Source organism: Caloenas nicobarica, chromosome Z, assembly GCF_036013445.1.
Source record: "Caloenas nicobarica isolate bCalNic1 chromosome Z, bCalNic1.hap1, whole genome shotgun sequence".
Lineage (NCBI taxonomy): Eukaryota > Metazoa > Chordata > Aves > Columbiformes > Columbidae > Caloenas > Caloenas nicobarica.
The window spans coordinates 28,436,495-28,463,395 of NC_088284.1; the positions used below are offsets into that span (position 1 = coordinate 28,436,495).

Sequence of the window (26,901 nt, forward strand, 5' to 3'; positions counted from 1 at the left end):
TTATGCGGAGAAAACATGAAGCAACCAGCCCTAGAGATGTAAAAGATGACCTTCAGCTGGCAGGAAAAAAAAGTTCATCTCCTAAAATCCAGCATTCTGTCATTTATCAATGCTTCTATTTATGCATATCAGGAAAGGTTACTTTTAGGTCTAGATGATTGTAATGTCTTTGCAAGATGTAAAGACAGTCAGACCAGTTTATTCTTTTTCTTGCTGACCTATTAAGGATTTTTTTTTTGAGCATGGACAGAAACTTCTGTCATTCACTAAAAGTGTCCTCTCTGGGTAGCAGTCCTGGAGTATGCTTGAACCAGGACTGCCTCTGATTTATAAAAACGGTGTTTATAGCTACTCCTTGTCATTACCAAAAGAAAGAGCACAATTGTATATAAATCTTAAAAAACAGGTAAAATTTCATGCTTTATGGCAAAAATAGCTATTTACAGGCAAAATTGCATAACATACTCTAGTCACATAAAAATGATGATTTGTTCTGTGTGAAGAGTTAAATCAAGAACTGTAAATAAAGAAGACACATTTTCTTTGAACATATAGTGATAGGTACTTTATTTCTAGTATTGCACTCTGGAATAGGCCAGAGACCATATTTTCTCTGAAACACTTCACAAGTTCCTCCCATATTCTTGATATAAATTTTATATCTGTGCAACTCATATTCTTTACAAGGTCAAATTGATATCACACATCAAGTAGTGCTCATATGGCTTGAAGATGAATACAGAAATCAAAACTAAATGACATTGAATTGACAAACCTAAGTAACTGCTCTAAAATATTGCATATGCATAATACATATAATGTTCATGGTCAGTATAAAGATTTGACTAGCTTCTAGCAGAGCCAAACTCAAAAGGCTTTGCCAAGTGAATGTTGGCTTTCAGGTCTCCCAGGAAAGTTGCTGTCAAGGATTAGGTCAGTCTCTGTTCAACTTTCATTTTTGATAAAATACAGGACGCAATACCAGTTACTCACATTCAGGACAAAGCACTTTAATTCTCCAGCATGCAGTGGTCTGCTGGCAGACGATTAACAGGTATTAAGATAGCTAGACTCAGACACATACTAGGCACTTACCATTTTTCAGATTAGTTGAAGAAAGTAGCAGCTGCTTTTTATTAGAGTTTTCAGATGTAAAACTTCAGATGGCATAAATTATCAAATCCCTTGAAGCTGGCTGGAACTATGATAATTTACACCAGATGAGAATCTAAGCTATCATTGGAGATACAGCCTCACTACAGGAAACTTAAATGAGAAATGCTGCCTAGTGGATAGAGCAAAAAGTCTGGAAAATCATTTGATCTGACTGTGTCAGTCAGCTCATATGTTAAAAGTGAAGTTTGATAGTCTGGGGAATGCCTGCCAGTTTGTGGATATGATTTCACTGAAATTTAAAGTGCAGATTAGACTCACCATTTTGTAGCAGAGACAAGCTTATATCTATGCAGCCGAAACAGCCTTCAGGAGTACCTCAGCCAGGTGTACTTTCAGCTTGGAAGAGCAATTACAGTGCTGCTACAAACAACTGACTGCTATCACAGCACTTTGACATCAGCCTGGTATGTATCCCCGGAAAATCTTACTAGAAGTCTAAAAGACTTAGGCTCTTTCAGAAGAGAAACCTCCTTCAATGCAAAGACAGAAAGAAAAACTGGAGAAAGGAGGCAAAACATTCTCTGTCCTCCTTTCCCCACAGCCACAGATCAAAACTTATTTCTTCAGATGCCCATGAGAAAGGGGGAAACGATGGTCAAGTGTGCGTAGACCAGCAAATGCTGTGCTGCTTTCCAAGATCTCTCCTTGTGACTTCATTGCAATACAAACAACAGCATCTGAGGCACAAGACTCCACTAGGAGAAGGCAAAAATTAACTGTGGAGGTCTGAGGGACTAAGCCATCGTTTCATGACAGTTGTACTTTGGAACCTCCTGTCTCAGTGAAAGTTGCCAGGCAGAGTCTTTACCATAGAGGGGACACAAAAAGATTCACAGTTAAACATGATTCTTAAAAGCACTCAATCCGAAACTGGAATTCCCAAGGCATGGAATCAGGACCATGCATCTGAGAGGTTCAGGTATGTGACATAAGGCCTACGTAGAAATGTGATGCTTTGCTTACCTGTGGATTTCCAGAATACTTTAAGTACAATCAAACAGCTATCTGATCCAAGGATGGATGGGGAAGGAGTGACACATCACATGTACTCCTCAATGAGCGGTGACCAGTGAAACTACAAAGAACATACAACGCAGTCTGATGAGAACGTAAAAGATAAAAACTACCCTAAAAGATAATAAAGAATCTCCTCAGCAGTAAAATACTGTTTAGGAACTTAGTGAGAAACTGCCTTCATCTGAATAGAGGCTAAGCCCTGGAGCTACTGATCCCAAGGGCAGCAATTATTATAATAAATAGCACCGCTCCTTCCTGGTCAGTGCTGCAATGAGGAGGTGACCAGTGGTACCTACTACTTCCATGACACTACTGTGGCTCTTCCTTGTCCTGATTTCTTGAGATCATGCAATTTATTAGCTTCTTCAACACAGGACAGGAAAACACAGGGTCCTTTGTGAGGCTTTTAAAAAAAATTTTTTTAAACACATCCCTTCCTTACCAGTATCAAAGTAATTGAAGAAGTTGGGAGACTTGCATAGGTCAACTTTGCACCAAAAGGCTGTTTAGAAGGATTGCTGTGAGGTAAAAGTTTTCAGCTTGGAGGACATTTAACAGAAAAATTCAGATGATCAGTCATAAAGAAAAATGAGTGGCAACAGAGATAGAAATATCCAGTTGTTAGGGACTACTTGGAATGCTGATCTCACTGAAACATGCTCCCTAGCTTATTTTAAATTTCTTACATAATTATGCTTTGTTTTCAAGTTCTTCTCACTGCACAGAGATCCCTTTTGTATAAGTTCATATTCAGGTTGAGTTCAGAGAGGCTTCATAGCTATCAGAGACAATACATTGTCCTTCTGCCAATGCGGTTTTGCCCCAAGCTGCAAGAAGGCTGAAGTAGTCATTGTAAGGGATATTTGCATTTTTTATCGCTTGCAGAAAGGAGGTTTTCAGCCAAGCAAGGGTATCATTTTAGTTTTCTATGCACAAAGAGGGAATTAGTTTGCTGTATATAATGATAAGCTAATGTTACTGATTACTTCCGCACTTTTTATTTGAAGGACTAAGTATCACTTTACAGTCAAGAGCCCAAACACAAGTTGCAAGTTTTGGACAAGCTAAAAAATCAAATGTCAATATGGACATATCCCTGGTGCATTTAAAATCATATAAGAGATAATACATCAGCTAAAACCGTTACTCCAAACCAGTATTCCACCTTCATAGAGTAGCACAGAATCATCAGGTATACTGTTAATTCACTAGACTGTGGCTCAGAAACCAGTATAAACACGGAAAAGGAGTCCTAAAATTCCACATGTGGCTGCCTATCATCTGCGGACATCTTTAGAACAGGTTTTTATGCAGTCTGGATCCCTTACCACACGATACTATTTACAGATGATTATGCCGTTTCTTAAAAGGCTGCAGCTGCACTGAAGCTCCAGTACAAATGTTAGCATCCATAGACAAAAAACTGGATCATGAAGTAAGCCCACAGCAGAGCTGAAGGAAGAATCAAAGCCACCTTGGTCCCCATCAGAGATAAGGCTAGAACATCCACTATGACCATCTGGGCTGATTTGTTTTGTCATAGAAGTTCCTGACAATTCCTGAACTACTGCTGGTTCACCTAGAATACGTCTCTTAAGATCTCCCTTGAGGTTAAAACTCCTAGAGATGGAAAAGCCATTATAATTTTCATCAAACTGTTCCAATGGATAACTGCTCACTATTCAGGGAAAATTGTACCACTTGGTTCTAGTCTGAATTTTTGAGCTTCAACATCCAGCAATTGGATCCTGTTATGTCTCTGTCAGCTAGATGGAAAAGGCAGGTATTAAGTTTCTGTTTCACTGCAGATACTTTTGGACTCCAGTCAATACATCTTTCTGTTTGATAAACCAAACAGAAAAACTTCCCTTTATCACACCACTTCAACCAATGAGTTTTCTGGCTCTTCACTCAACCTTTTCTGTCCACCAACTGTCTTCTTGAATCCTAAACTGGACAAAGCAAGTTCCAGCAAAAATTGTTTCAGTGCCAAACATAGAGCTAGTATTGCCTATGTAGTCACTAGAGATTTCTCTTTGTATAGCCAAGAATTACATGAGGTATTTTGACCAAAACATCATATTAAAGAGTTCACTCATTGTTACCTTCCTTGACAAATCTCTCTGCACTTCTTCATTCTTCCTCCAAATCCCCAAATAAAAACTCATTAACAGAATAAAAATTCCAACCAGCATTTTCAGTTCTTCTTGGGTCCAGCAAAAGACAAATTCCTGAAGATGAAAAAGGCAACAGTAGCATTAACTTTGCCATAATGTGACTGAATATTAAGACTATGGGAATTATCTGCAGACACAATTTCATTCCCTCTTTTGTTACATCTGTACCAATAGACTTGTTCAGAAATGATCTGGTGCAATTTTGTAAGCTGTACGTCTTGATAGCAGTGAAGGCGGGAGACACGAGGAATGAACGCACAGAAAGAATAAGACATACGTTTTTGTTGAGTCCCACTAGTTAAGGCTGCCTTGCAATAGCTGGGCCAGTTAGAGAGCTAAAAGATCATCTGTCATGGGGATTGTCTTCATAGGGGAAAAACACAGTCTGCAAACTTGCTGATGATTAGATGATAGTGGTAGTCTTGGATGACCACAATTATAAATTCATGTGAAAAGGCTATGCAAGGCAGAGAAAGGGTAACAGTCATGATGCATCTGTGGTATAACACATTTTAAAAGACTGGCTGAAGGTTCAAAAGCAGAGTCAATCTATAGCATGGGGATATTTTAGCATTACTCTGAGATGCCAAAATAAAGTTGCGTAAGCATGTAACGTAACTGATGGCTTTAGAGATGATCAGAGCTATGATCTACAAGGAAACCCAGGAAAACAAATTGAAGCCTTAGGCACTCCTAAAACAGAAGGCTGTTTTTACCAGGGATTTTTTTTTTTTTTTTTTTTTCGGAGAACACCTTGCTGAACTGACCTTCAATGGCCCCACAACTGAGTTTCTTGTCTGTTCTTGAGCTCTGGTATTTGGCGTGCAGACCAAATGTACAAGTAAAAACAGCAGCCTGCTTTCACTGTTCACAGATGTATTACTTAATAGTTAGACAGAAAACACTGTCTGCTTGCACCCAACTTATTTAATAAAGTTATCAGGACTGCATCAATGACTTATCTTTGCTACTTACTACACCCCCAATCTTTTGGGTCATCTATGAGTATCAATAATTTTACACAATCTTTTATGCCATTTAAAACAAACATTAAATAACATATGACCAAAAGCAATTCCTAAAATAAACCTAATATGAATATACTGGCTCAGTTAGAATCCTCCATTTACTATTTTGGTTTTGGCTGTCAACCAATATTCTATTAATTAACGTGTCACATGGATTAAATTAGCATGACATATAAAAAGTGTCATGCAGTGGTAAGTCAAAATGTTTAGAAGAAGTCTGGGTATTACATAAAAATTACTGTTGTGTAAACATCATAATTTTTATCAAGCGTGTTATTTAATAAAACTGTGGTCAGATCTGCTTTTCATATACCTGTATTGACCAACGTTAGTTCTACTGATTTCCTTTAATAGCTAACATATTGGTTATACATTTTTTGACTACATGGATGCTAGCCAATAACAATCTCAACTGTCCTATATGCCCTTTTTACTTCCAGTGCTTTTAACTTCATCAAATCCTCTGGATTGTCTTTCCCAGTTTCAAATTTATTGAAAACAAACAGTAGCAATACAGATAGCTCTTTGGTCAGTTTAAATATAAACACTGAATTAAAGTTATCTGAATGTGTCCCTTTAAACATAGCTTTGATGGCTAATAATTCCTGAGTGACTGCTTGGAATAGGATGTGTTTTCTCACCTTGCAAAATTATAGAAGTTTAGGGTTTACCTGTATGCTTCAAACATAGAAAACTATTTAATTATTCAGTCTTTTGTGTTTTACTAGCAACACTTCCATCCTTTCTGTAGTTCTATATGATTCTTAGGACTAACATAACCATCGCTCTCGGGATCTTCTCAGTGACTCTTGGCTCTTGTCAGTGACAACAAATGATAGGACAAGGGGCAATGGGTACAAACTGGAACACAGGAGGTTCCACTTAAATATGAGAAGGAACTTCTTCACAGTGAGGGTGACAGAACACTGGAACAGGCTGCCCAGGGAGGTTGTGGAGTCTCATTCTCTGGAGACATTCAAAACCTGCCTGGACACCTTCCTGTGTAACCTCATCTGGGTGTTCCTGCTCCGGCAGGGGGATTGGACTAGACGATCTTTTGAGGTCCCTTCCATTCCCTAACATTCTGTGATCCCAAATTGTACCAGCTCCAATGATGAGGGCAGCAAGGCACATGAATGATGTTGTGTTCTTTGCAGACGTAATTGCCATTTGCAGCACCGACTCATGGGAAGTAGTAACTCCACATAACATATTCCATCAGACTGGCTGATGTGTTATCCCAAGATGGTGTGTTGAGGCAATAAAGAGCAGTCACTGTTCTGTGCATCTGTTGAAAGGGCAGAATCAGCTTAAAATCTAGCCAGCCTTCAAAAGTTAGTTAAAAGCAGTTCTATATTTTCCTACACATCTCCCAAATGACTTGTGAAGCTTGCTTACAGAATCATGTCCTTCCTGCTATGTGACAGATGCACAAAGAAGAAACTGACTTAAACAAAAACCATGAAGGTAAGTAACCACAGATAAAAGAAAAGAGTAACCAGGGAATCACTTTTGTTCAGCATTACTTGCAACAGCTGGTATGACTCAATGAGAAAGGTGTAGTTATGTTCACACTGATCCTTTCAGAAAGAAGTGACCTGTGAAGAGACATGAAGCAGCAAGGTATTATTAAATTCACCTTCATTCTGTCAGACCATGACTTCTTATATAAAAGATTTCTGCAAGAACATCACAACATGCAACAATAAAAAATATGTATTAGATCAAGTTTATCAACAGTTTATACCTGGAACAGGAAAGGATTAAAGCAGATACAGAACTTCCTTTTATATTACCCTCCTTATTCCTCTCGACCCCGCACCTTTCTTATCTATATGCAGACAGCAGAACATCCATCTTGTCTACGAATGGTCATTATTTTTTTTTTTTCAAGTAAACTTGCAAAAATATTTTAACTATCTTTGGCTAGTAGTATTTGTATTTTTAAGTATACTTTCTACAAAATTGAGGCTGTTATGGGGCTGGGCAGAATGACCACTAACTATTAGTATTTATAGCATTAAGCTTTCACTCATCAAGGTAAGATCTATACAAAAGATACCACAAATACTCTTGCTGAGATCAGCAAAAGCCAAAGTAGTAAATGTTGCATAATGTTCACTCTGCAGACACTGAAGTGTACTCTCATCTGGACTGTAGTCTGAAATCTGATTTTTCAGTTCTCAAGCTACTTTCAAACACTTGTCTCCTGCATGCTAATTTCAGGCTCGTGTTGGCAGATCCATAAGGAGCATGTCATGAATGTTGCCATGGTTATACTCTCCATTTAGTAAACAGCATAAAATAAACCCACAGTTGACGGCAATAGTGCAACTCAGACCAATCCCCAGGTACTGTTAAAGTGGTTCCTCTTCATTTACGCTTAAAATCTGAGTAAGCAGAGATTGCAGTCTCATTTCCAAGTTGCCAGTATAGGGGACACCATCCCTTTTAAGAAGTGTTCAAACTTAGCAAGCGATTTTTCACTGCTAGGGTCATCATTGCAGACAAGGCAAGAGATTCTGAGCAAAGGGAAAAAGTTGCCTTCCCTCCCTTAGCAGATGTGGTGACTGCGACTCATGAGTACCAGATGGAGATTGTCACCACAGCATCAATTATTGGGAGAGGAAACTGCAACTTTTGCAAGGCCCAGAGCTATTTTAGGAGGATTTTCCTGACGCTTGAATTGGTTCAGGGTGGATCCAATTTCCCAGGCAGTAAATGCCATTTAGAGGGTGGAGTTGGCAAGGGACTCATTTACACATTCATCCTTCAAATCTTACTCGCATTAGTTCTGCCCTTCTCTTCCTCAGTTCCTCCATTCCTGAATCATATCCTAGTGATTTCATATTTTCTAGGCAACTTCAAAAGCAGCCGTTCAACTGCAGCCAGTAATCTTTTGTTTTAAAAAACAAGAATCAAGGCTTTTATGTTTGCAGAGATAAATTGAAGGGTCAGAGTAGAATGCAAACCGACTCAGTACTGGTTGTCCAAGTGTCTATATGGGGAGCCTTGGTGCTTGCACTACTGGCCTGGGCACAGTGAAAACCGTGCTCAGGCTTTGCTGCTGCTGCTGCTCAGACGCACTGAAACCATAGAAGAGCAAGCTGACTTTTGTGCTGTCAGTAACAAAGCTCTGAGAAGCACATATTAAAAGTACTAACTGGGAAGCAGTTCTGAGTTGGGCTATTGGAGAGATTCTTCCATCTTGGTCCAACCAGAGCATCAGACCTTCACTTCAACTGGGTGAATTCAGAGGCTCCGTAGAGATCTGTCCCCGCCCAGAGGATCCATTTTTTTAAGCACTAAAAATGTATTTTACATGAACACACCAGAATAGACTTCTACTCCTCCTGCTCATGGATCACATCATCCACAGGATGACTGATGGTGACATCTGCCTAAGCTCACAGTTACAGTATCTGACATGGGATCTCCTGCAGCACTGGAACCCCACCACGCACAGTGCCTGTATCTGTTCCTTCTGGAGGGCCCCGGTACAGCCCAGCAGAGGACAGTGTCTAGCCATAGGACAGCTGCCCCATGAGTCCTGCCTAATGTATTGAAGCAGAGCAGCATGGATACGTATTAAGGTGTCCCTTTCTTTTCAGTAGTAAAACTGCCAAATTCTTGCAACTCCTAATACTCCCCCTGGAAGAGGCTCAGAGCACTAACTTTCTGGAAATATAAGAGTATATTGTGCCACTATTATTCCAAGTGTCGAAGCCCAGCAGCGGCATGTCTCTCTGCTCATCTTAATCCCTGGAGCACAAAAGAGGAAAAAGAAGAATGCCTTCCCTTTCTATTCAGAGCAACTTCAAAAGTTAGATGTTGTCTAGTGACGGACCAGTAGAAAGAAAAAAACCCTAAATCCCTGCTCCAAAACAGGGATTCCAGCGAGACCTTTGAAGCTACTGAAATAGAAGTACTGGTTTCTCAAAAAAAGTTTACTGCAGAGCTCTAACGATAGCTGACCTCTATCTTCTGAATTTGATTACAAGGCTTAGCTCAAGATACTAGCTCTGGTACAATTTCCAAAACTGCAATACATGAAGGATAGGAAGAAGGTAGGTAAGTGGATGCAAAGTTTATGGGGCAGAACAGTATAGTGCACAGTGAACAGGCAGCGCCAAAGTATGGTCAAAAGAAGATGGGAACGAGAAAGAAGGGACAGAAACAGGCAAACAGACAATGAAAATACTTACAGTTGGGGTATGAAATAGAGATGAAAGTATATCAACATCACCCAAGATATAAATCGATAAGCTGTGTTAAAATTTGAAAGCTGACTGCTCAAAACAGATGCAGTATTCCACAGCTCAGTCACTCAGCGTTGTAGTGATAACTTGGTAAAACACATACACATCAGTCTAACTAGCACTTGGGCTACAAAATTCCAAATACTTTCTAAAGCTCTGGGAGAAATGCTTAAGTTTTACTTAGTTGAATCTGACCTGCGAAAGTACCTAAATGGCACTTTGCTTAAGGACAGAGTTGACACCAAATACTGCTATATAGATACAAATAGAAGATAAAATCTGTGTGGAAAAACAGCAACAAAAAGTGAAAAAAACTCCCCAAAATGTTATACTCTTGCATGAGTTCTTTACTAATTATTCCTCAGTGCACAGTCCTCTTTGACCAAAAGAGGCTTAACCAGATGGCACAGCATAAATTTTCTGCCATACATAAAAATCTCTGTCTCTAATTTCATAGGGTGTCCAAACTACACAGAAGCCCTCGTATTTAGAGCACTGCCTTGTAAGTTTGTCTCTGATACAACTTAAGAAGAGTTGTCCGTAAGTCCTGACTGGGTGTTTCAGTCCCAGCAAAGCTGGAGGCAGGTTTGCAATATTGTTCAAATACTCATAAACTAAGAATTAAAGTACAGTATGAATCAAATTTTAAATAGGCTGTTAATAAAAAAAATCTTAAAGTCCAGCTCAGTTTCCTCAGCATGCAAAATGTAATCACCAGTGACCAAGTTAAGGGAAGCAGACATTGCACTCGACCTTTTTGAAAGAATGCTAGTTATTTAAATGGAAACCATTTAAGTGTTGCTTAGCTATCTCTGCCTTTTCTCTGTCTCCATACTTTCTGTGGGTCTTCAGTTATAATTTATAAAGCAGAGAACTTCACAGAAGACTGGCAAATATCCGAAACAATTGCTGGCCCGTTAGCTACACTTGCCTTTTCCTTGCCCTGTTGTCTTGGCTGTGCTGGTGGGGACAAGGAGGCACCACCACAGCAAGAGTCCTACTGATAGGCACCACACCTCTATTGCACACGAGCAAGAGCTTCGGTTTTTGGAATATTTAGCCTGTTGCCTTGTAAGTACAACTCTCTTGCCATCATGAATCACGAATCCAGACTCAGACTTCTTGAAATGTTTGTTTGATTGTTTTTTGTTGTTGTTGTTTTGGGGTTGGTTTGTTTGTTTAAAAATGTTTTTTAATTGTATTTTTTTTTATTTCTCCTTCCTTTAAAGCCACCCTATCAGCACTTAGCATCCTGAAAAATGCACTTCTGAGAATTTTAGTATATGGTGTTTCTCTTTCTTTGCCACAGGTGAAAATCTGGATAAGCAATGCCTTTTGTTCCTGACATTAGCTGGTAGAGGTCTGCATGCCCTTCACCATGAAGAGTTTCTGCCCAAGAATTATTATGTTGCCTGCTGCAGTAAGGTAGTTATTTGGTTGAAAGCAGGGCAGTATAAAAGAAAGTGCAGTTTAAAGCGAGGAAGCCGGAGTAGATAAAAAGGAAGTTTGTTAGTGGAAGGTACTTATCCTCGAGAAGGCAGTACCATCATGTTTCCTTTTAGACCATCAGTCCACTTCACTTTCTATACCTTACAAGTGCTGAGGTGTTTCTACACATTCTGGTAGAGTGATTGCTGGCATTTTGCCCTATCACATTTTAGGTGGAGGACATCTGATCAGAAGAGGATAAAGCTTTGAGGAATCTTTTTCCTTTTTTTTTTTTTTTTTTTAACTACTTTACCTCGATTAAGTGAACGAACTTGAAGCAAGGAGAGAAATACCTACAAGAAAGTAATTATAAAACCTGAAGTTTTCATCAAGTTTACTTTTATTTTGATATCAGAAAAATACAAACCTTTAAAAATAAAGTTTACTAACACTTGTAAGAGGAATAACACTGGTTTTACTTTGAATGTTCATGAATTCTGCAATGCTTCTATAGAAGGTCAAAACAAACCCACAGTGATGTTAAATCTGGAGTCCTCTCACAGACAGGATTTTCTGCTTTTGACTTTTTGTAAATGGTTAGAGAAAAAATTAAAACTCTGAAGAAAGGTGAGACACTCTAACTCCTCTGTTCTAAGACTTTGAAATTCTGAACCCTCTAAATCAGTTCAACATGCTTAATTTTAAGAAGTCACTTGCACACTATCATTTTACTTGTAACAGTGATGCTTTTATCCCCAGTAACTTCGTAGTGAGCTAAACTGTTCCAACAGATATCCCAACACGAGGCTCCTTATAAGGAAGAAATAATTCATTCCCAAGGTCTATTCTCAATAAATGTAAACTGAATGTGCTCATTCCTTGAGGAAATACAGAGCAGCATTAATTCACACGGCTCTGGGACTCTGGTGCACACAATGCCCTCCCCTTCAGTCCATCTCAGAATGACTTCATACGTCAAGTATCAAGCCACAGGACACAGAAATGAATGTCAAGAGGATTTAGCACAAATTAAGATGTTTGTCTCTTTTCATTATTCTAGAATACTGGTAAAGCATGCTTCGTCTTTTAAGTACATTTTCCTAGATGCTTCTAGCTTCTAGTCTCTCACTCTAGTTTTGGAATCACCATCATGGAATTTAATTATAATAAAAACCTACACTTTGAAAAGGCTCATTCAGTGCTGCTGGTTTATTTTCATTTTAGTAGAGAGACTTTAAAGAGCTGGCAATATTTATCCTAGAGTATTTAATTTAAAAGGCTAGTAAAAGGCAAATGTTCTTTTTTTTAACTCCTTAAAGATAGTTTCTGAACAAAATGAAGGAAACTATTTTAAGAAAACATTGTAAAACCAAAGATACTGACCAATAACACTATCTTCTTCATTGACCCATCTTAACATAACTTCACCACCACTCATGACTACTGTCTATTTTTTCCTGTATTTCAATTTCCAGAGTTACTACATTTTAAAGTGCAGTGATATTCACTACCTTTTACAGCAGTGTTTTTCAAGCTTTCAAATGATGTGTTAGAATGCATTTGGCATCTGTAAAATCTCTGTCTTTCTTACAAGAAGTAAAGTACCTAGCTATATAAAAAGGCTTAGAGAAACAGGATAAGAAAGAATTGGTTTAGCATTGTAAATTTAGCTGTTTCAGTAGGCTCATCAGTCTGTCTTGTATTTGATTATTTTAGTGCTGTCACCTCAAGCAATCTTTTTTTTTTCTTATAGCTCTAACTCTGAGAACCCTCTAGCTTCCCTTGCCAAGTTTCCTCCTCTTCTCCTCTGACCCCCTGTCCTCCCAGTGATTAGAAATATTTTATGCAGCGCATAAATCCAGATTCTTGTTCAGTTTCAATAGAGGAATGCCAAGTCTCATCTTTCCAGATAAGTTTTAATCACCAGGGCAACTTCTGTTGGCCAGCATTAGGTTGTCTGCCATCCATTTTTCTACATTTAGACGATTGTTTGCTTCTTACAAAGACAACTGAGCAGTTGTATGTGATCTTTCTTTTAAACTAGCACAACTGGTAGAATGCTCAAGCCCTGTATGTTTTACTGGAATCTACAAGAATGACTTCGAGTGGCCTAATGCTTTGAAACATTGCTAAGAAGGAATGTCACTGAGTGGCGGCCACAGGTCTTTTTCCAAGTAGCTTATAGAAGAGCCTTTGATTACACCAGGAAGTTAACCAAGTTAAGGTTGCTGTTCTGCAGCCATTACTTCCTCTCTGTGTAGCTCTGGACCTCCCAAAATCATGAGGCAGAAAAAGATGAAATCAAATCTCAGCCTAGCAAGGTCTTTCCACAAGAAGAAGATCCACTGAAAGAAAAACTAACTAGAAAATACAATAGAGCTCAGGTATGGCTTTAATACATTTTAATTTCTTCCCTGGTGTTAACACACCTTCCCACTTCCTTTCAGAACGTTAAAGGAACTCAAGGAGTAAAACTGGCAGGACAAAGGAACTTCAGCCTCTGATGATAATTTGCAAGTTGTTATGGTGCCACATCAGTGCAGAGGGAGCCCAAGGAGAAGCATACCTGGTGCTCATGGCAGAAAGTCAAGAGCAAAGATGCCATTACCTCTTTGTGTGCTCCCTAGCCCAGAAATAAAAAAGCTTCACCAGCATCCAGTGTAGCTATTAATATTCATAGACCTAATGGGAAGTAGCTATTCCTGCTGAGTGGTAGATGGATGAAAGAGGTGGGTCTATGGGATTTTCCACCTGCTTTTCTCTGGGATTTCTTAAGAAAATTTAATAATTTCTGCCAGATCTGAAAAGGCAGAAGAACGACTAAGTTGAGATAACTGTCACATGGGCTACTTCTGCTTATTATGGATGTTTTATTGTTTATTGGCATTCCTCTCGCTCTTCTTGTTTCTCAATTTTTACTGTAAAGCTTCTTTACTATGATGGGAAGAATTCTTCCGGTAGCATTAGTGTGTTATTTTTATTGCAGCAGGTGGCTAAGACCTGGTAAAGAACAGCTATTACCCAATTTAGAAGAGCATTTTTACTGACTTGCTCGACACTTGTTTAAAACAGAAATAGCACTAGAACAACAGAGAAGAAAAATTGCTTTGAGATGTGTACAATTATTCACAAAGAGTAAGTGATGGGGCAAAAAATTAAATATAATTTTCCTCTGCTCTCATACACATGTAATCATGAAGTTCTTTTTTTAACCTTCTATGTATTCCATTTCTCTGCTCTCAGAAATACTGAAATCAATACCATATAAATGGTAAAAGAAAGTACTACATCCTCATCTCTGGCCTGTAGCATTCAGGCTTCCTAACACCTCCAAAATTTAGTTGCAGTTAAGTTTATAAATCCAGTAGATCACATGTAAAATACATGCCTAAAACAAGGAAGAAGCCAGTTAATATGTCAGCAGGGTATTTGTGGACTTAAGAAACTGGCACCTTGAGAGTAATGGTTTTGTGTGGTCTACACTCAGAAGAACAGGCATCAGTTTAAACTAATTTCTTACCCAGAGGGTAGCTTTTACGATCCCAAAGAAGAAACAATTTGTAGTATATGAAAAAAATAAACTATGCAGAACATAGTTCAGGCCCCATCTATAGCCTGCAGTTTAAACTCCTTGGTTAAAAAGTGTTAGTCATTTTCTTTGTATAAGCTAGTGACAGCAGAAAAAGAAAAAATTATATACCTAGACGTAAAAAAATCCTGAATGAAATTTCACATCATTGCTACTGTCTACGTTTACTAGCATATAAAAAGGTCAGTACTTGCATATTCTAAACCATCTTTAGGTTTCTGCTGATCTTTCTTAAAAATTAAAGCCAGCAACTCTGATGCAATTTCATTTCCCATCCATTTTTAATAGAAAAATGCAGTTTCTGCAAAGCTCTTCAACCCCCTGTTCAGAAAATAAGCTATTGGGGTCATGGTTGAAAGAAAAAGCAGATGTGAAGTTTCGAGTCAATGTGATGTTATTTGCACTTCCCAGATCTTAACGCCTGGCACACTTGACATTCTTTCGCTGCATTCCCTGAAAAAAAACACCTCCCGCCTGCAGACCTCCCAGCCCAAGACCTGCATTGCACCATGTAAAATGTGGTACAGCTGGGCGAACCAGCCTGGGCGAACCAGCCCGCGCCAACGAGGCCACTGGGCACCCAAATTACGGCTTCTGCACCGCATGCGAGCGAGCGCTGTTCATCGCCAACTCCAAGCCAGGTGAACACGTACTCACTCAGCTGTGAGTCGCCAAAAATGCCACTTGCAAGCTAAAGTTCCAGAAGATTTAACGGTAAAAAAACGTCGATTGTTCTCGAACGATACACCAAAGTCTCTCTCCACAGGAAAGATAGCGTTGGCTCTATTTGCTAGCTCTGATTATTTCATAATATTTCACATTCGCAGCGTGGCTGTAATTCGGGCCAGAACTCCCTGCTAGAAGCAGAGGTAGCGTTTGGTATTTGTTCGGTATTTACCCGGCGCTGTGCAGGAGCTCGACATCCACAGCCTGGCACTGTCGTTCATTTTCTCTTCTTTTCCTTTTTTTTTTTTTTTTTTTTTAAGGAAGGCCACTTAACTTGAGGACTCGGTACGTTCCCGTAACGGTATGTTTTTTCATGCGAATACAAAAAAATAAAGATAATCCTTACGGGTTTACGCTCTCCTGCAACCGCACCGCTCGCTAAACATTAACCGGGACAGATGGCCAACGCCGGCCTTTTCGCCGACACCAAGGCGAGCACAACGCGCCCAGGTGACTCACCGCGGGTCTGTGGCGCCGAGCCCCTTCCCCTCGGGCGGCCGGAGCGGTTCCAGGCCGGAGCATCCGCGGGGCGAACCGGCCGCCGGGCCCTCGCACCGGGCTGCGAACCCGCCCGCCGCGCGCGCCACCCGCGGGGCCTGCACGCGCCGGGCCACCCGCGGACCCGGCTACCGTAGTGCCACTAATAGAGGGAACAAAAAAAAAAAAATTGAGGCGAGCCTCGCTGAGGTACCTCAAGGGCTTGCTGCGTGGGGGTACTCACTCCGTTTCCTGCTCCAGAGGAGGCTGTCCCCTTTCAGCCAGCCTCTGAGACAGGAGCCCGGGCCTTTTCCCCCGTGTGAGCCCTTCCTACCTACCCGCCGAGACTCCCTCGCCTTTCCGGGGACGTCCGCTTCCGCCGTTACCGTATTTTCGGGCTGTGAGGCGCAGTTCTCCCCGTCCGCCGGCTTTCCCAGCAGCGGTGACCGGGTTGAGGCCGCGGCGGCCCCGCCCCCGCATTCCATTCCCTATATGGAGGCAGAGAGGGGCGCCGCCGGCCACGCCCCCTTTTCCCACCACGCGCGAGAGGCGCGCCCGGGTTTGCGCGCGTGACATCAGCGGGGGGTGCAGGCGCGCGCGCCAGCCAGCCAGCCCGCCCCTCCCCCCGCCCCCCCCGCCTCCCGTCGGCGCGCGGAACGGGCCCTCCTCGGGCCTTTCTATTTACGTTTGTGGCGCTGATTTGCATAGAGCCCCGCCCCCCGCCGTTGGCGAGGCGTCCGACACCGCCCCCGCCGCCATATTAGGGTAGAGGGGGCGTGTCCCGCGGGGGCTCGCGGCCGTCCGTTGCCTTCCTGGAGCCGTTTATAGGGTACAGCCACTTCCGCTGTCTGCTTAGAAGCGGCGCGATCATGGCGGAGCGCGGTCAGCTCCCCCCCGCCGCCAAGCGCCTCTGCTGCAGACCCGGCTATGGCTCGGGGTGCAGGCCGGGCCAGCGGGCGGGCGGCGCCGGACCCGGCAGCGGGGTGCTCTGCGCCGGACCCTCCTCCGCAGCTGCCGCTGCCGCTCTGGGGCTGCTGCCGCTCGGCAAGACCCAGAGCCCCGAGTCCCTGCTGGACATCGCGGCTCGCAAGGTGGCGGAGAAGTGGCCCTTCCAGCGGGTGGAGGAACGGTTCGAGCGGATTCCGGAGCCGGTGCAGCGCAGGATCGTCTACTGGTCCTTCCCCCGCAGCGAGAGGGAGATCTGCATGTACTCCTCCTTCAACACCGGCGCCGAGGACCCCACCGCCGCCCCCGGGGGGGCCGCCACGGCGCCCGGCGGGGCCGCGGACGCCGCCGCTGCCGCCGACGAGAACCGCCTGCCCTTCCGCAGGGGCATCGCTCTGCTCGACGGCGGCTGCGTCGATAACGTCCTGCAAGTCGGTGAGTCACCGACCGGGGCCGCGCTCCGAAGCCGGGCCGCCGCCACCGGGGCAGGGCGCCGCAGGCCTCCCCCGCCGCGGGGCTCCCCCTGCGTGTCACACGCCTGCCATCCGGGGAGCCGCCTCCCGCCGGCCCTCCCTCCGCGGCTCCGGCAGCCGGAGCCTCCCCCGGCAGCTCCTGGCGGGGTCCGGCAGCGCGGGCGGGGGAGCTGCCCCCGGCGGCCCGGCCCGTACGAGCCCTTCGCTCCTCAGCTGTAATGCGGTCGGCAACTTCTTCCGCCGGTCTCCTCCCCTTCGCAGCAGGGACACGGAGTAACTCCCTCGCTCCGTGACACGGCCGCGACCCCCGCCGCCGGGCGGGCCGCCCGCCCCGCCTGTCCCTTTAACTCCCCCCCGCCTTCCCCGGCACCGCGCCGTGCCCGCTCCCGGTAATTCAGTCCGTGTAATCCCGTTTGGCTCTGCCCCCTCCCAGCGCCCACCCCCGGTAATCCGGGTCATCGCCTTACCCTGAGCCACAATAGTGAGGAGATGCCGCCCCCCCATCCCGGGGGGACCGCCGGTGGAAATGAATCAGCAGAAGGGCGGCCGGCGGGGGAAGGAGCGGGGGCGGGCTGGGGGGGGAGCGGGCGGGATGCGTCGCCGTCCAAAATAAAGACATAAAAGCAGTGCGAGACCCCGGCAGCGGGTGTGCGGGGCGGGGGGAGGATGGGAGGATCTGCGAACAAAGGCATTTCTAGGGCAGCGACGGCGAGCCGGAGGGAGGGGGCGCGATCCGCCCCGCCTGGGGGGTATGGCGGGGGTTTGCTTTGGGATGAGCCGCTTCGTGATAGGGCGGGGGGGGCGGGGGGGGAGTGGTGCGCTTCCTCCTCTTGGAACAATACCCCCCCCCCCCCCCCCCCCTCTTCCTCCCCCCCAGCCCCGCCGCTTGCCGCTGCTCTTCACCCGCTGCGGGCTCCCCTGGTTAACTCCTGCCTGCCTGCGTTTAAAGGGCTGCAGAGGTGGGTACCCCCCCACTTTTGGGGGGACTGTCTGCCAGGGAAAGGCTTCCCCGTGAGTGGACGGGAGCTTCTTCTCGGCAGGCAGCCCTCCTTGCCGGTGAGTGATGCTCTTTGTGCGACCCGGCCACTTTGTTCTCATTTTCATGTTTGTGTCTTTTATTATTTCCCCCCCGCCCCCCCAGTTTTCTGTCGCTTCCCCTTCTCCTCCCCTGAAAAGGGGAAGCCAGACAAAAGAGGCTGCTGCTTGCCTTTTGTTAGCGTCAGCGGCTCGGGGTTGGGGGAGACGCCGGGTTTCCCCCCACTCCTCGCCCCGTCAAAAACACTGGGCCCTGCCCGCTGCGGGTTTGACTTGGGCAGCTTGCAAGTGTGGCATCAGTTTTTTTCCCCGAAGGGAAGCCGTGTCCCTGCTCCTAGGCTCAGTGCCCTGCCCTTCTGCCTAGGGGCAGTTCACTCTATTTTTTGCCTTTTTTTTTTTTTAATCTAATTAACTCTTATAAGTTTCATCTTCTGGCTTTCTTTTTCCAAAGGTCTGAAGGAGATCTGGGGTTCATCAGGACTGGCAAAACCAGAAGTAGGGCTTTTTTAGTTTGGTTGGCAACGTTGAGATTTTTTTTTTCCTGCTTTCGCTTGCACTTGATTCTGCTTGCAAGCGATGAGGAATGACAGGAGTGCACATAGGGAGGGTTTCTTGGCTGATTACATTTAAGCCAGGAATTCACTGTGAAAATAAAGCCAAGGGGCGATAAATAAAAGATGCAATCTTCTCTAGGAGACAGACACCCAGCGTGGGCTTTGCTTCACTTGCTTTCAGCAGTGGAATAGGCTTCAGTGAGTAGTTGTGAAAGAAAAAAAGTAACTTTTTGTATGGCTTCAAAAGGGGGAGGATGGGCACTGAGTAATGTTGGCAAGGGTCAATGTGAAGAAAGAAAATATGCATAAATACAACTGAAGTGTTGACTGCTGCTTCTGGAGCCCTTAAATGCATTCCAAACAAATGCTATACCTACTGCTGAAAATACATTTGTGTTTGTGGCTTTTTTTCCCCCCCAACCTTATGTGAGCCTCCTTTGGAAGGCTGTGCAAAAATAGTAGTGGAAACTGATGATATGAAACATGTCAGTTGTTCTGACAGAGCCTTTGGCTTGTCTGGCAAGGGTGTTGTGGAGCACTTGGGTAAGCCGGGTCCTGCTGTAGGAAAGTTCTTGTGTAATTTGGGTAGGTAGCTGTGTCATTAGGGCTGGCTCTTGCTGTCTAGATATTCCTTGTGAAGCAGAAAGGTGCAACTGTTAAAGCCAATTCAACTGGAGTGAGTTATATTGGGTGGAGAATGGAATTGGTTCCATATAATATGACTGAATATGTAGCATTGAGGAAAACTTAACATTGAGTGTATGTAAGTGCGTGTTTAGTGAGCATATAAATGTGGACTTATGTTCTTTGCAGTATGAGTAATGGAAACTCTGTAAACGTTTACTATTGTACTATGGAAAAGTGCAGTTAGTGGACAAAGTACATTTTATTACGTATCAGTTCCAACAGCCTTACTTGTAACAGTAAGTATTACTATAAACAGGGAATGCAGGATTTGATTTCTGAGGGAGACATATAAATTTCAGTTCAGTGGTAGTTAAATGGAACCACTTGCTTCTGAATTTTACTTTTTCTTTTTTTCAGTCTAGCCCTGAATGAACAGTCAGACAACTTTATCATGGTAACTTATTTCAAGCAGGAGAATTTCAAAAACCTTGTGTCCGTGCTCTGCTAAAAATCCTCATGTCATCCTGCTTTGTAGAACCTCAGCTTCATCTTATGAGTGTAACAAAAAGAGAATTCTAAATAAAAGGAAGATGACACGTTCGTGGTATGCACTAAAAATGTTCATAATAATCAGTACAGTTTCTGCTAGCCTATTTCGAAGTGGAATGACATTGTCCCAGCATAATAACTAGCATCACTTAATTTTGAAAGATTTTTTCACCAAAGAAGTTTGCTTCAAAATTCCATTTGCATCTGATTTATTGATGTTTTTGTAGCTTTTTGATGTGTTTCAGTTGAATGAGAAGGGTTTTCTTTTCAGTTTATTTAAAAAAAAATACAGAATGTGGTCTCCTAATGCAAAACTTTTTAACTGTGTAAAACAGAGCTTTTCTATCATACATGCTTTTCATTTATTTGAAACCAACTATTTTTAGTAAAAATTAGTCTAAACATGAAAACACTTTGTGAGTAAATACAACAATCTTGAAGGAAAATTAGAAATTGACTGTGTTTCTTTTGGCCAAATTTGTGAAGATGCCAGGAGCCAGCAGACAGTTTTAGATGGTGAAGTGACTATTTGGTTTCTGAGGTTAGTCCTGAATTAGTATACAGTACTGTGTTGTCGTCACAGCTCTGACTGTCAAGGTTAGGAAGAGGTGTGATCCCTCAATAGCACAGCTGACCTGGAGAGAGCCCTTAATGCAGCTATTCTAGGAGAATTAAAAAAATCCTGTGTCTCTGCTGGTGTAGCTCTTCTTGCTTGGGGAAAGATGGAGGCCGCCTTTGCAGTAGTGTTATAAAGCTTGGCTTTCCTGCTGTACCTTTGTCCTCGTTCTAAGTACTTGAAGTGGGGTTTTTTTGATATGTTATATAAGTACTCCTAGAGTATCCTTGTATGTCTGTAATTTGAGGTCAGTTTGTCTTTGTGTAGACCCTGCTTGCTCATACAGGTCTTCCTTTAAGGTGTTACAGCCCTTTCCATGGCAGCATGAGGGTTTGTAGTCACAGTAGTCATGCCTCTTAGGTATGAATGGCAACGAAGTGAGTTGGAGGGAAGAAACTCCTAGGGAAGGAAAATAATGTAAAGAATGAATTGACTGGCACTTACCACAGGTCTAGAATTTAATGTTAATATTGTGAGCTAGAAAACTGCCTTGTCTGTGGAAGAGGGCTCAGCTGAACAGCATCATCAGTGTGGAGCTGCAGACTCGCTTTTCTGAAGCCTCTCCATGATATGTGATCAGAGGGATGTAACCAAAATACTTTTACAGAAAAAACAACAAAGTCATATTTCTCAAATGTGACATAATAGTTGGAGCTCCCTAGATGTTTCTTTTATTGATTCTTAAATTAAGTTAGACGTTTTTTTCCCCCCAATTTTCTTCTAATGAGAAATATTTATCTTCTAACTCAGAGGTACTTTTATCATCTATTCTTACAGCTGATTATTCCTCCCCCTTTTTATTTATTTATTTATTTATCTATTTTTAATATGAGCTAAAAGTTGGTGATTGCTTTCAAAACCAGGAAGAGCTATTTTTTTCACCAGGAAGAAGAAACAACAGCTTTACAAGACTGTGTTGGTAACTGCTGAATGTAATTCTGATGGAATGTGTATTGTACTCAGCAAATTTCAGATCTTTTTAGTGGATAATAATTCTAATTAATATTTTTTTGTTCTTTCTACCCATCTTTAGTCAAACTAATATGAAATTGTGGAGCAAGTAAAACAAATATAGTTTCTTTCAAGGTTTAGTTGTTTTAATGCCAACAGTATAATGTGAAACACCCTTCTGTTGATAAAACCACACCAAGTGTTTTATTAGCAAAACTGGCACAAACGTTTTTCTGCTGCGAGTTGAAATGTGTCTTTTAGCAGACACGATGATCTTCACTGTTGCATGTAATATATATCAAATCGTTGATGAAACCTGTAGGACACATGGATTTAGTAAAAAAGTGTTTATTTAACGCAATTAATACTAAGTTGTGTGACAAAATGAGGGCTGTAATTTTTGGAGATGCACACACAGTGTTTTGCATTGTCTTCTTGGTGTCCTGTCCTGATACATGCAGTGACCTTTTTCCAAGGGGAAAAGGTTGTGTTAAACTCTGTCTGTTTGAGAAGGATAAGTTTATCTGCTGACATACTGAAGCAACAAGTGTGGTTCCTTCCGCAGTCAGCCCGATGCTGGGGTTTGGTTAGGAATGTATGACTAAAACAAGTAATGCAGAATTTGTTAATACAATAATGTGGTAGGGGGGTAAACAAACAATGTCTGACTTTTTGCTGGACTTTTTTTGACTTAGTTCCAAGATTACTGAAGTCTTGTGAAAATCTCTTCATTGATTCTAGTTTCAGTTAGCTTGAAGAAATAACTACCAGTATTTCCAAGTTTAACTACAGAAACAAGTAAACTTAAAAGTATTTCTCCCTGAAAGTGAAACATGTGAATGCATGCCGGTTGCCTTGTTAGATTTGGAATGCAATGCGTTAATTAGGGAATGCACAGGCTATTTTCATTGTGTGTGCATGTATGCTCAGATGTACTATCCTTGACCTTGAATAATTTCTTTGAAAACACTAAAAAAAAAAAAGAGGGGGAAAAAAAGGAATAAAAGCTTTCCTTCAGGACCACATCACTAAATGTGGAAAATTTTGTAAACTGGCTCTTACCTTTTTTCAGTCTTTCTAAAAGCACCTAATCTGGATTTCAAGAGAAAGTAAACATTTTAGAGTGATTTCAAGATATGAAAATAAAAGTCTATACTATCGATGTAACTATGAGTAGTGGGATAAATGTAATAGGACAATGTCAATACTGCTCTAGATTTTATTTTTTAAGGAGAAAATGAATGTAAATCAGTTCTTGTCACAGTTTTTAGAACAAAGAATCTTCTTTTATAGAGAAGTTTTATATTGGGTTGACCTAACAAAATTTTTCATTGTTTGTTTTAGGTCGGTTTTCATGTTTCATTTTTCCCTTAACTTCAAGGCTTTCCTCACTTCCAAAAGAACAATTTTCATTTTCAAAGCTTGCTTTCTGTTTTAGAAAGTGATTCAATCTCTGTATCTGATCAGATGTTTTGGTATGTAGCAATTCTTGAATTTGAGCCAGTTGTCATGCCAGCAATTGATGCCTGTGCATTCTCTCTCTCCCTGTACTTTAACTTTCAGAGATGAACAATTAATTAAAAGCAAAATCTGTGTGCGAGGATAGGCTGGAACTATTTAGGAGTCAGCATAGGACAAACAGGTTTCCCTAAAAATCAGTTGCTAGTTGCTGCATTTTGCCATATCATTTACTTTTTTAAATGAACCTGCTAAAATTGAACCTTTACATAAGATTCTGGTAAAGTTCTAATAAAAAAAATATAACTTACTTGAGTGAAAAGGAGTATATTATCACATGCAGTTTTTACTGGTGAAGGATAAAATATATTAGATGGCATGCTCTAAGATATTCATGCATGGCTTCAATTTTAGTGTCACCTGCTATCTAGGTAAACTAGTTGTTGTGTCAAGACAAATTGTGTAGTTTTGTAGCAGTGTAACAAAATATGAATGCAAAGCTATGGTAGTATAGCAATGCAGCTGACATCCCTCAGCTTGCTTTCTCTGTAGCTGGTTTTCTTTGGGGATTAGATGGGAGAATTTGCTGCATCTTTAAAAAAATAAAAAGACCACATTACTTTAACTGACAAAAACTATCCTAATTTATGAATATGCTGTCTGTGACAGGAACTAATTTGAAATTTTAGAAAGCTTTCATGTGCAACAAGGGTACAGATTTAATGTGAATTCTGATTGCCTGGAATGCAGTCAGCCTGACAGCATGTGAATACTTGAGTACTGTCCAACAACTGCACTTGTTGTTCTGGGAGATCTGTCTCCTTGAACTTCCAGTTTCTCCTCTCGATTTACTATGTAAGACTACCTATATAAAATGCTTCTTTCAGCTGGAGTTGTGTGCAGCCCTTGATACGGCTTCATAACCTTCTGTGACCTGGATCACCAGCGATATCAGCTGGTACTGTATGCTGGTTTGCATTCTCCTTCTAGCTACATGCCAATTACCATGACTTATGGTGATGCGCTTATGGTGTGTTGCCCTGCTGTCCTTTGACAAAGCAGCAATGTGCATCTAGTCTTCATTGCCCCTGCCTCGCTACTGAAGAATAGGATGTCTAGAAAACTTGTGATGTAAGTCACTGTCTTAAAATAGTATTTTCTGACTTAATTTTGCAAATGTGCAAACAGACCAGAGGAGCGTAGCCTTCTAATAGTAACTACAGTATAGAGAATTCCTTTGTGGTTAAATCAGAACTGATAAAAGGCCTGCTGTTGGAGCTGAGCGGTTGCATGAAAGACTTTTTTCTGGTTTGACACAATTCGGTATAGGCTGAAGTGTCTCTTACTGTGTGCTTTTTACCAACACTTACTAAACCCTGCTGAAGGACAAAAAACGAATTGTGAAAGGGGACTCTTTAACAATGTTTAAAGTGTATTTTAAGGTAATTGTGATGTGCACTGTCACCTGCTTTAAAAAGGAAACCTTAATTTTTTTTTTTCATTATTTTTTACTCTAACTCTGTCCTCCTTCTTGCAAGTGAATGCATTTGACAGCCTTGAAATATCTGGAAATATTTGCTTTGGAAATGCATGGTCAATGGCTGAGAAGGTCTGACGTTAATTGGTAGGATGCAGTAAAACCTGTCAGCAAGTTTAAATCTATACCAGTACAGCTAGCTGATCAGATAAATCGGAAGTTCATTTAATGAATTCATGTGCTAAAAATTTAGGTGACTTACCTTTTGTCCTGCTGTGTTTAACAATCTGCCTGTTTACTTAAGCCATCTTTCATTGTTAATTGGCGTCAGACCTTCAACACGTTATGAGAATGTTGGAAAAGTAAGTGAGCGAAAAATGGCATAATAGGAAGAAATTTCACAGAAGTAGGTGTTAATATATATTTACTGTGCCTTTTTTGACAACAGTTAATTGTATTCAAATGGTCATTTTAAAGGCTGGGAAAATCAAATGTTGCATAGCTGTATGACTTCTAAGAAATGAGATACTTTGTTGTATGCATGCCAAGTTTAACTGCTAACTGGTTACTGACAGCCAGTAGTAATGCAGATACAGCGCAGGAAGTGTGCAGCTGACTGCAATGTTTAATTTATGATGACTAATGAAATAAAGAACATTAGAACATTGAGGCACTTACAATTGGATAGACTGTTTTATAAAGTGTGAGGCAATCTGTAGTAGAGGATCAAGTTTGCATGTATTCTAATTATTTTTGTATTTTTAAACTTGTGCTAGAAGACAAGATTTTGTTAAAGACTTTTACCAGCACTGCCTCTCTTGGATTTGTTTCCTTATGCTTAAAGTTTGACTCTTTCTTATTTTATACTAGTGGCCTGCCTTCTCTCTGCATAGTAATGTTCTGCTATGTGTGCAAGGCATAGTGGCAGCACAAACTCTCTTCAGCACATCAGCTCCTAGCTTACCCTTGTCAAGAGCAGCTGGTGAGCTTTATTATCAGTATTTATTTCTACATTCAGGTTTGGTTTTGACTGACTTAAAGGTTATAGAGCATCATTCCATATTAAGTGATTCATGATAGGATTCATCGTACATTTATGGAAAGTATAAATAAATACAGATAGTGTGGTCTTCAGGGTTTCATATGCTTAGTGGTTTTGCTACTCATCTGCAGCTTTTGCTATGAAAGGACAGCAGATAAAATGTCTATGTTAAGAATTTGTTAACTAGTATGTCTATGGGTAATCTTCCTGGAATCTTTTGGAAAACGTGAGCAAATCAGCTAGGTTGAGCAGAGAACCTTACAGTAAGCTATTGATTACTTGCACAGTAGTTGCCTCAATGAAATACTTACTTTGCTTCTTCTGTGTGTGGAATACAATGGTCTGCTTTGGAAGGGTAGAAAGTAGTCTTAGTAAAGCATGTGTTTGCATATATACAAAGCTTGCTTCAGTGACCACATCAAGCATGGCTTGTGCTTCTTCAAGACAATAGGCTGAGTCTGTTGATATTAGGTTCAAGAACAGGAAAAAATCGATAGTCTAAATGAATTGTTTAATGTATTAGCTAAAGGAAGGAAACCTTGAATGCTTTTATTCAGAAATACTATGTTATGAGCAATGATGACTGGGACAACTGGCTGTGCTGCTGCTGTTATACATGCGAAATGAGTCTCAGTTGCTCCATTGATTTAGGTTGTAAACTGAAACCTTGCAAAATGACTACAATTAGTGTCTTGGGGACAAAATATCAAGTCCATTGTATTGCATATCTCTGTCTGGATTTAGTGTAGCTGTATTACACGGAGGCATGAAACTTCAATTTTTACCTCTTATAGAGCAGGGGAATGAGGATGACATAGAATGTGTAGCTGGTTTTTAGCTTTTGTTGCAAGCCATGGTACATGAGAGAGACATCACATGGCTTTCCTGGTCGAATCTAAGTGCATTAATTAATAGAGGTGCCTTCAGCTAAATATGCTACCAATGCATGAATTGTAGGCAGTGACTAGGAATTGGACTTGATGTAGCAGATACCGTGGCAGTCTCATGAGATAAGGAAGCTGAGAATAACTTGATTAGTGCTACTTAAAAGTTTTAGAAGCAGCATAGCATATAGTTTTACTGGCAGTTTTCAGTGAGCAAACTACATCCTGGCAATAATTTACAGGCTTGATTTCTAGGTGGTTATGTAGATGATAAATATAAGTGGCTGTTTGGTAGCAGTGGAGAAGTGTTTAGGAGTAAACAGGAGTTTGGCTTATTAAGATGTACTTGAAGAGAAGAGAGGTAGTAAAATGCTGAATTGACCTTTATAGATGAGAGGCTAGGAAGAGAGGTG

At 41.7% G+C, this 26,901-nt stretch overlaps 1 protein-coding gene and 1 long non-coding RNA gene across 3 annotated transcripts in view; one reads left to right on the forward strand and one right to left on the reverse strand.

Moving 5' to 3' along the window:
• Window positions 1–578: 578 nt before the first annotated feature.
• LOC136002016 (uncharacterized) lies at window positions 579–15,958 on the reverse strand. The gene is made up of 4 exons (XR_010607876.1): window positions 15,860–15,958; window positions 4,299–4,424; window positions 2,140–2,251; window positions 579–1,978 (listed from the first exon to the last, which is right to left on the reverse strand). It is a non-coding gene; the product is annotated as an uncharacterized LOC136002016 (long non-coding RNA).
• A 788-nt stretch (window positions 15,959–16,746) lies between these two features.
• ZSWIM6 (zinc finger SWIM-type containing 6) overlaps window positions 16,747–26,901 on the forward strand; it is a 120,030-nt gene continuing 109,875 nt past the window's right edge. For both annotated transcript variants that reach the window (XM_065656817.1, XM_065656818.1), the window contains exon 1: window positions 16,747–17,257. In XM_065656817.1, the coding sequence (XP_065512889.1) occupies window positions 16,747–17,257 (511 nt within the window). The remainder of the gene's footprint in view (window positions 17,258–26,901) is intronic.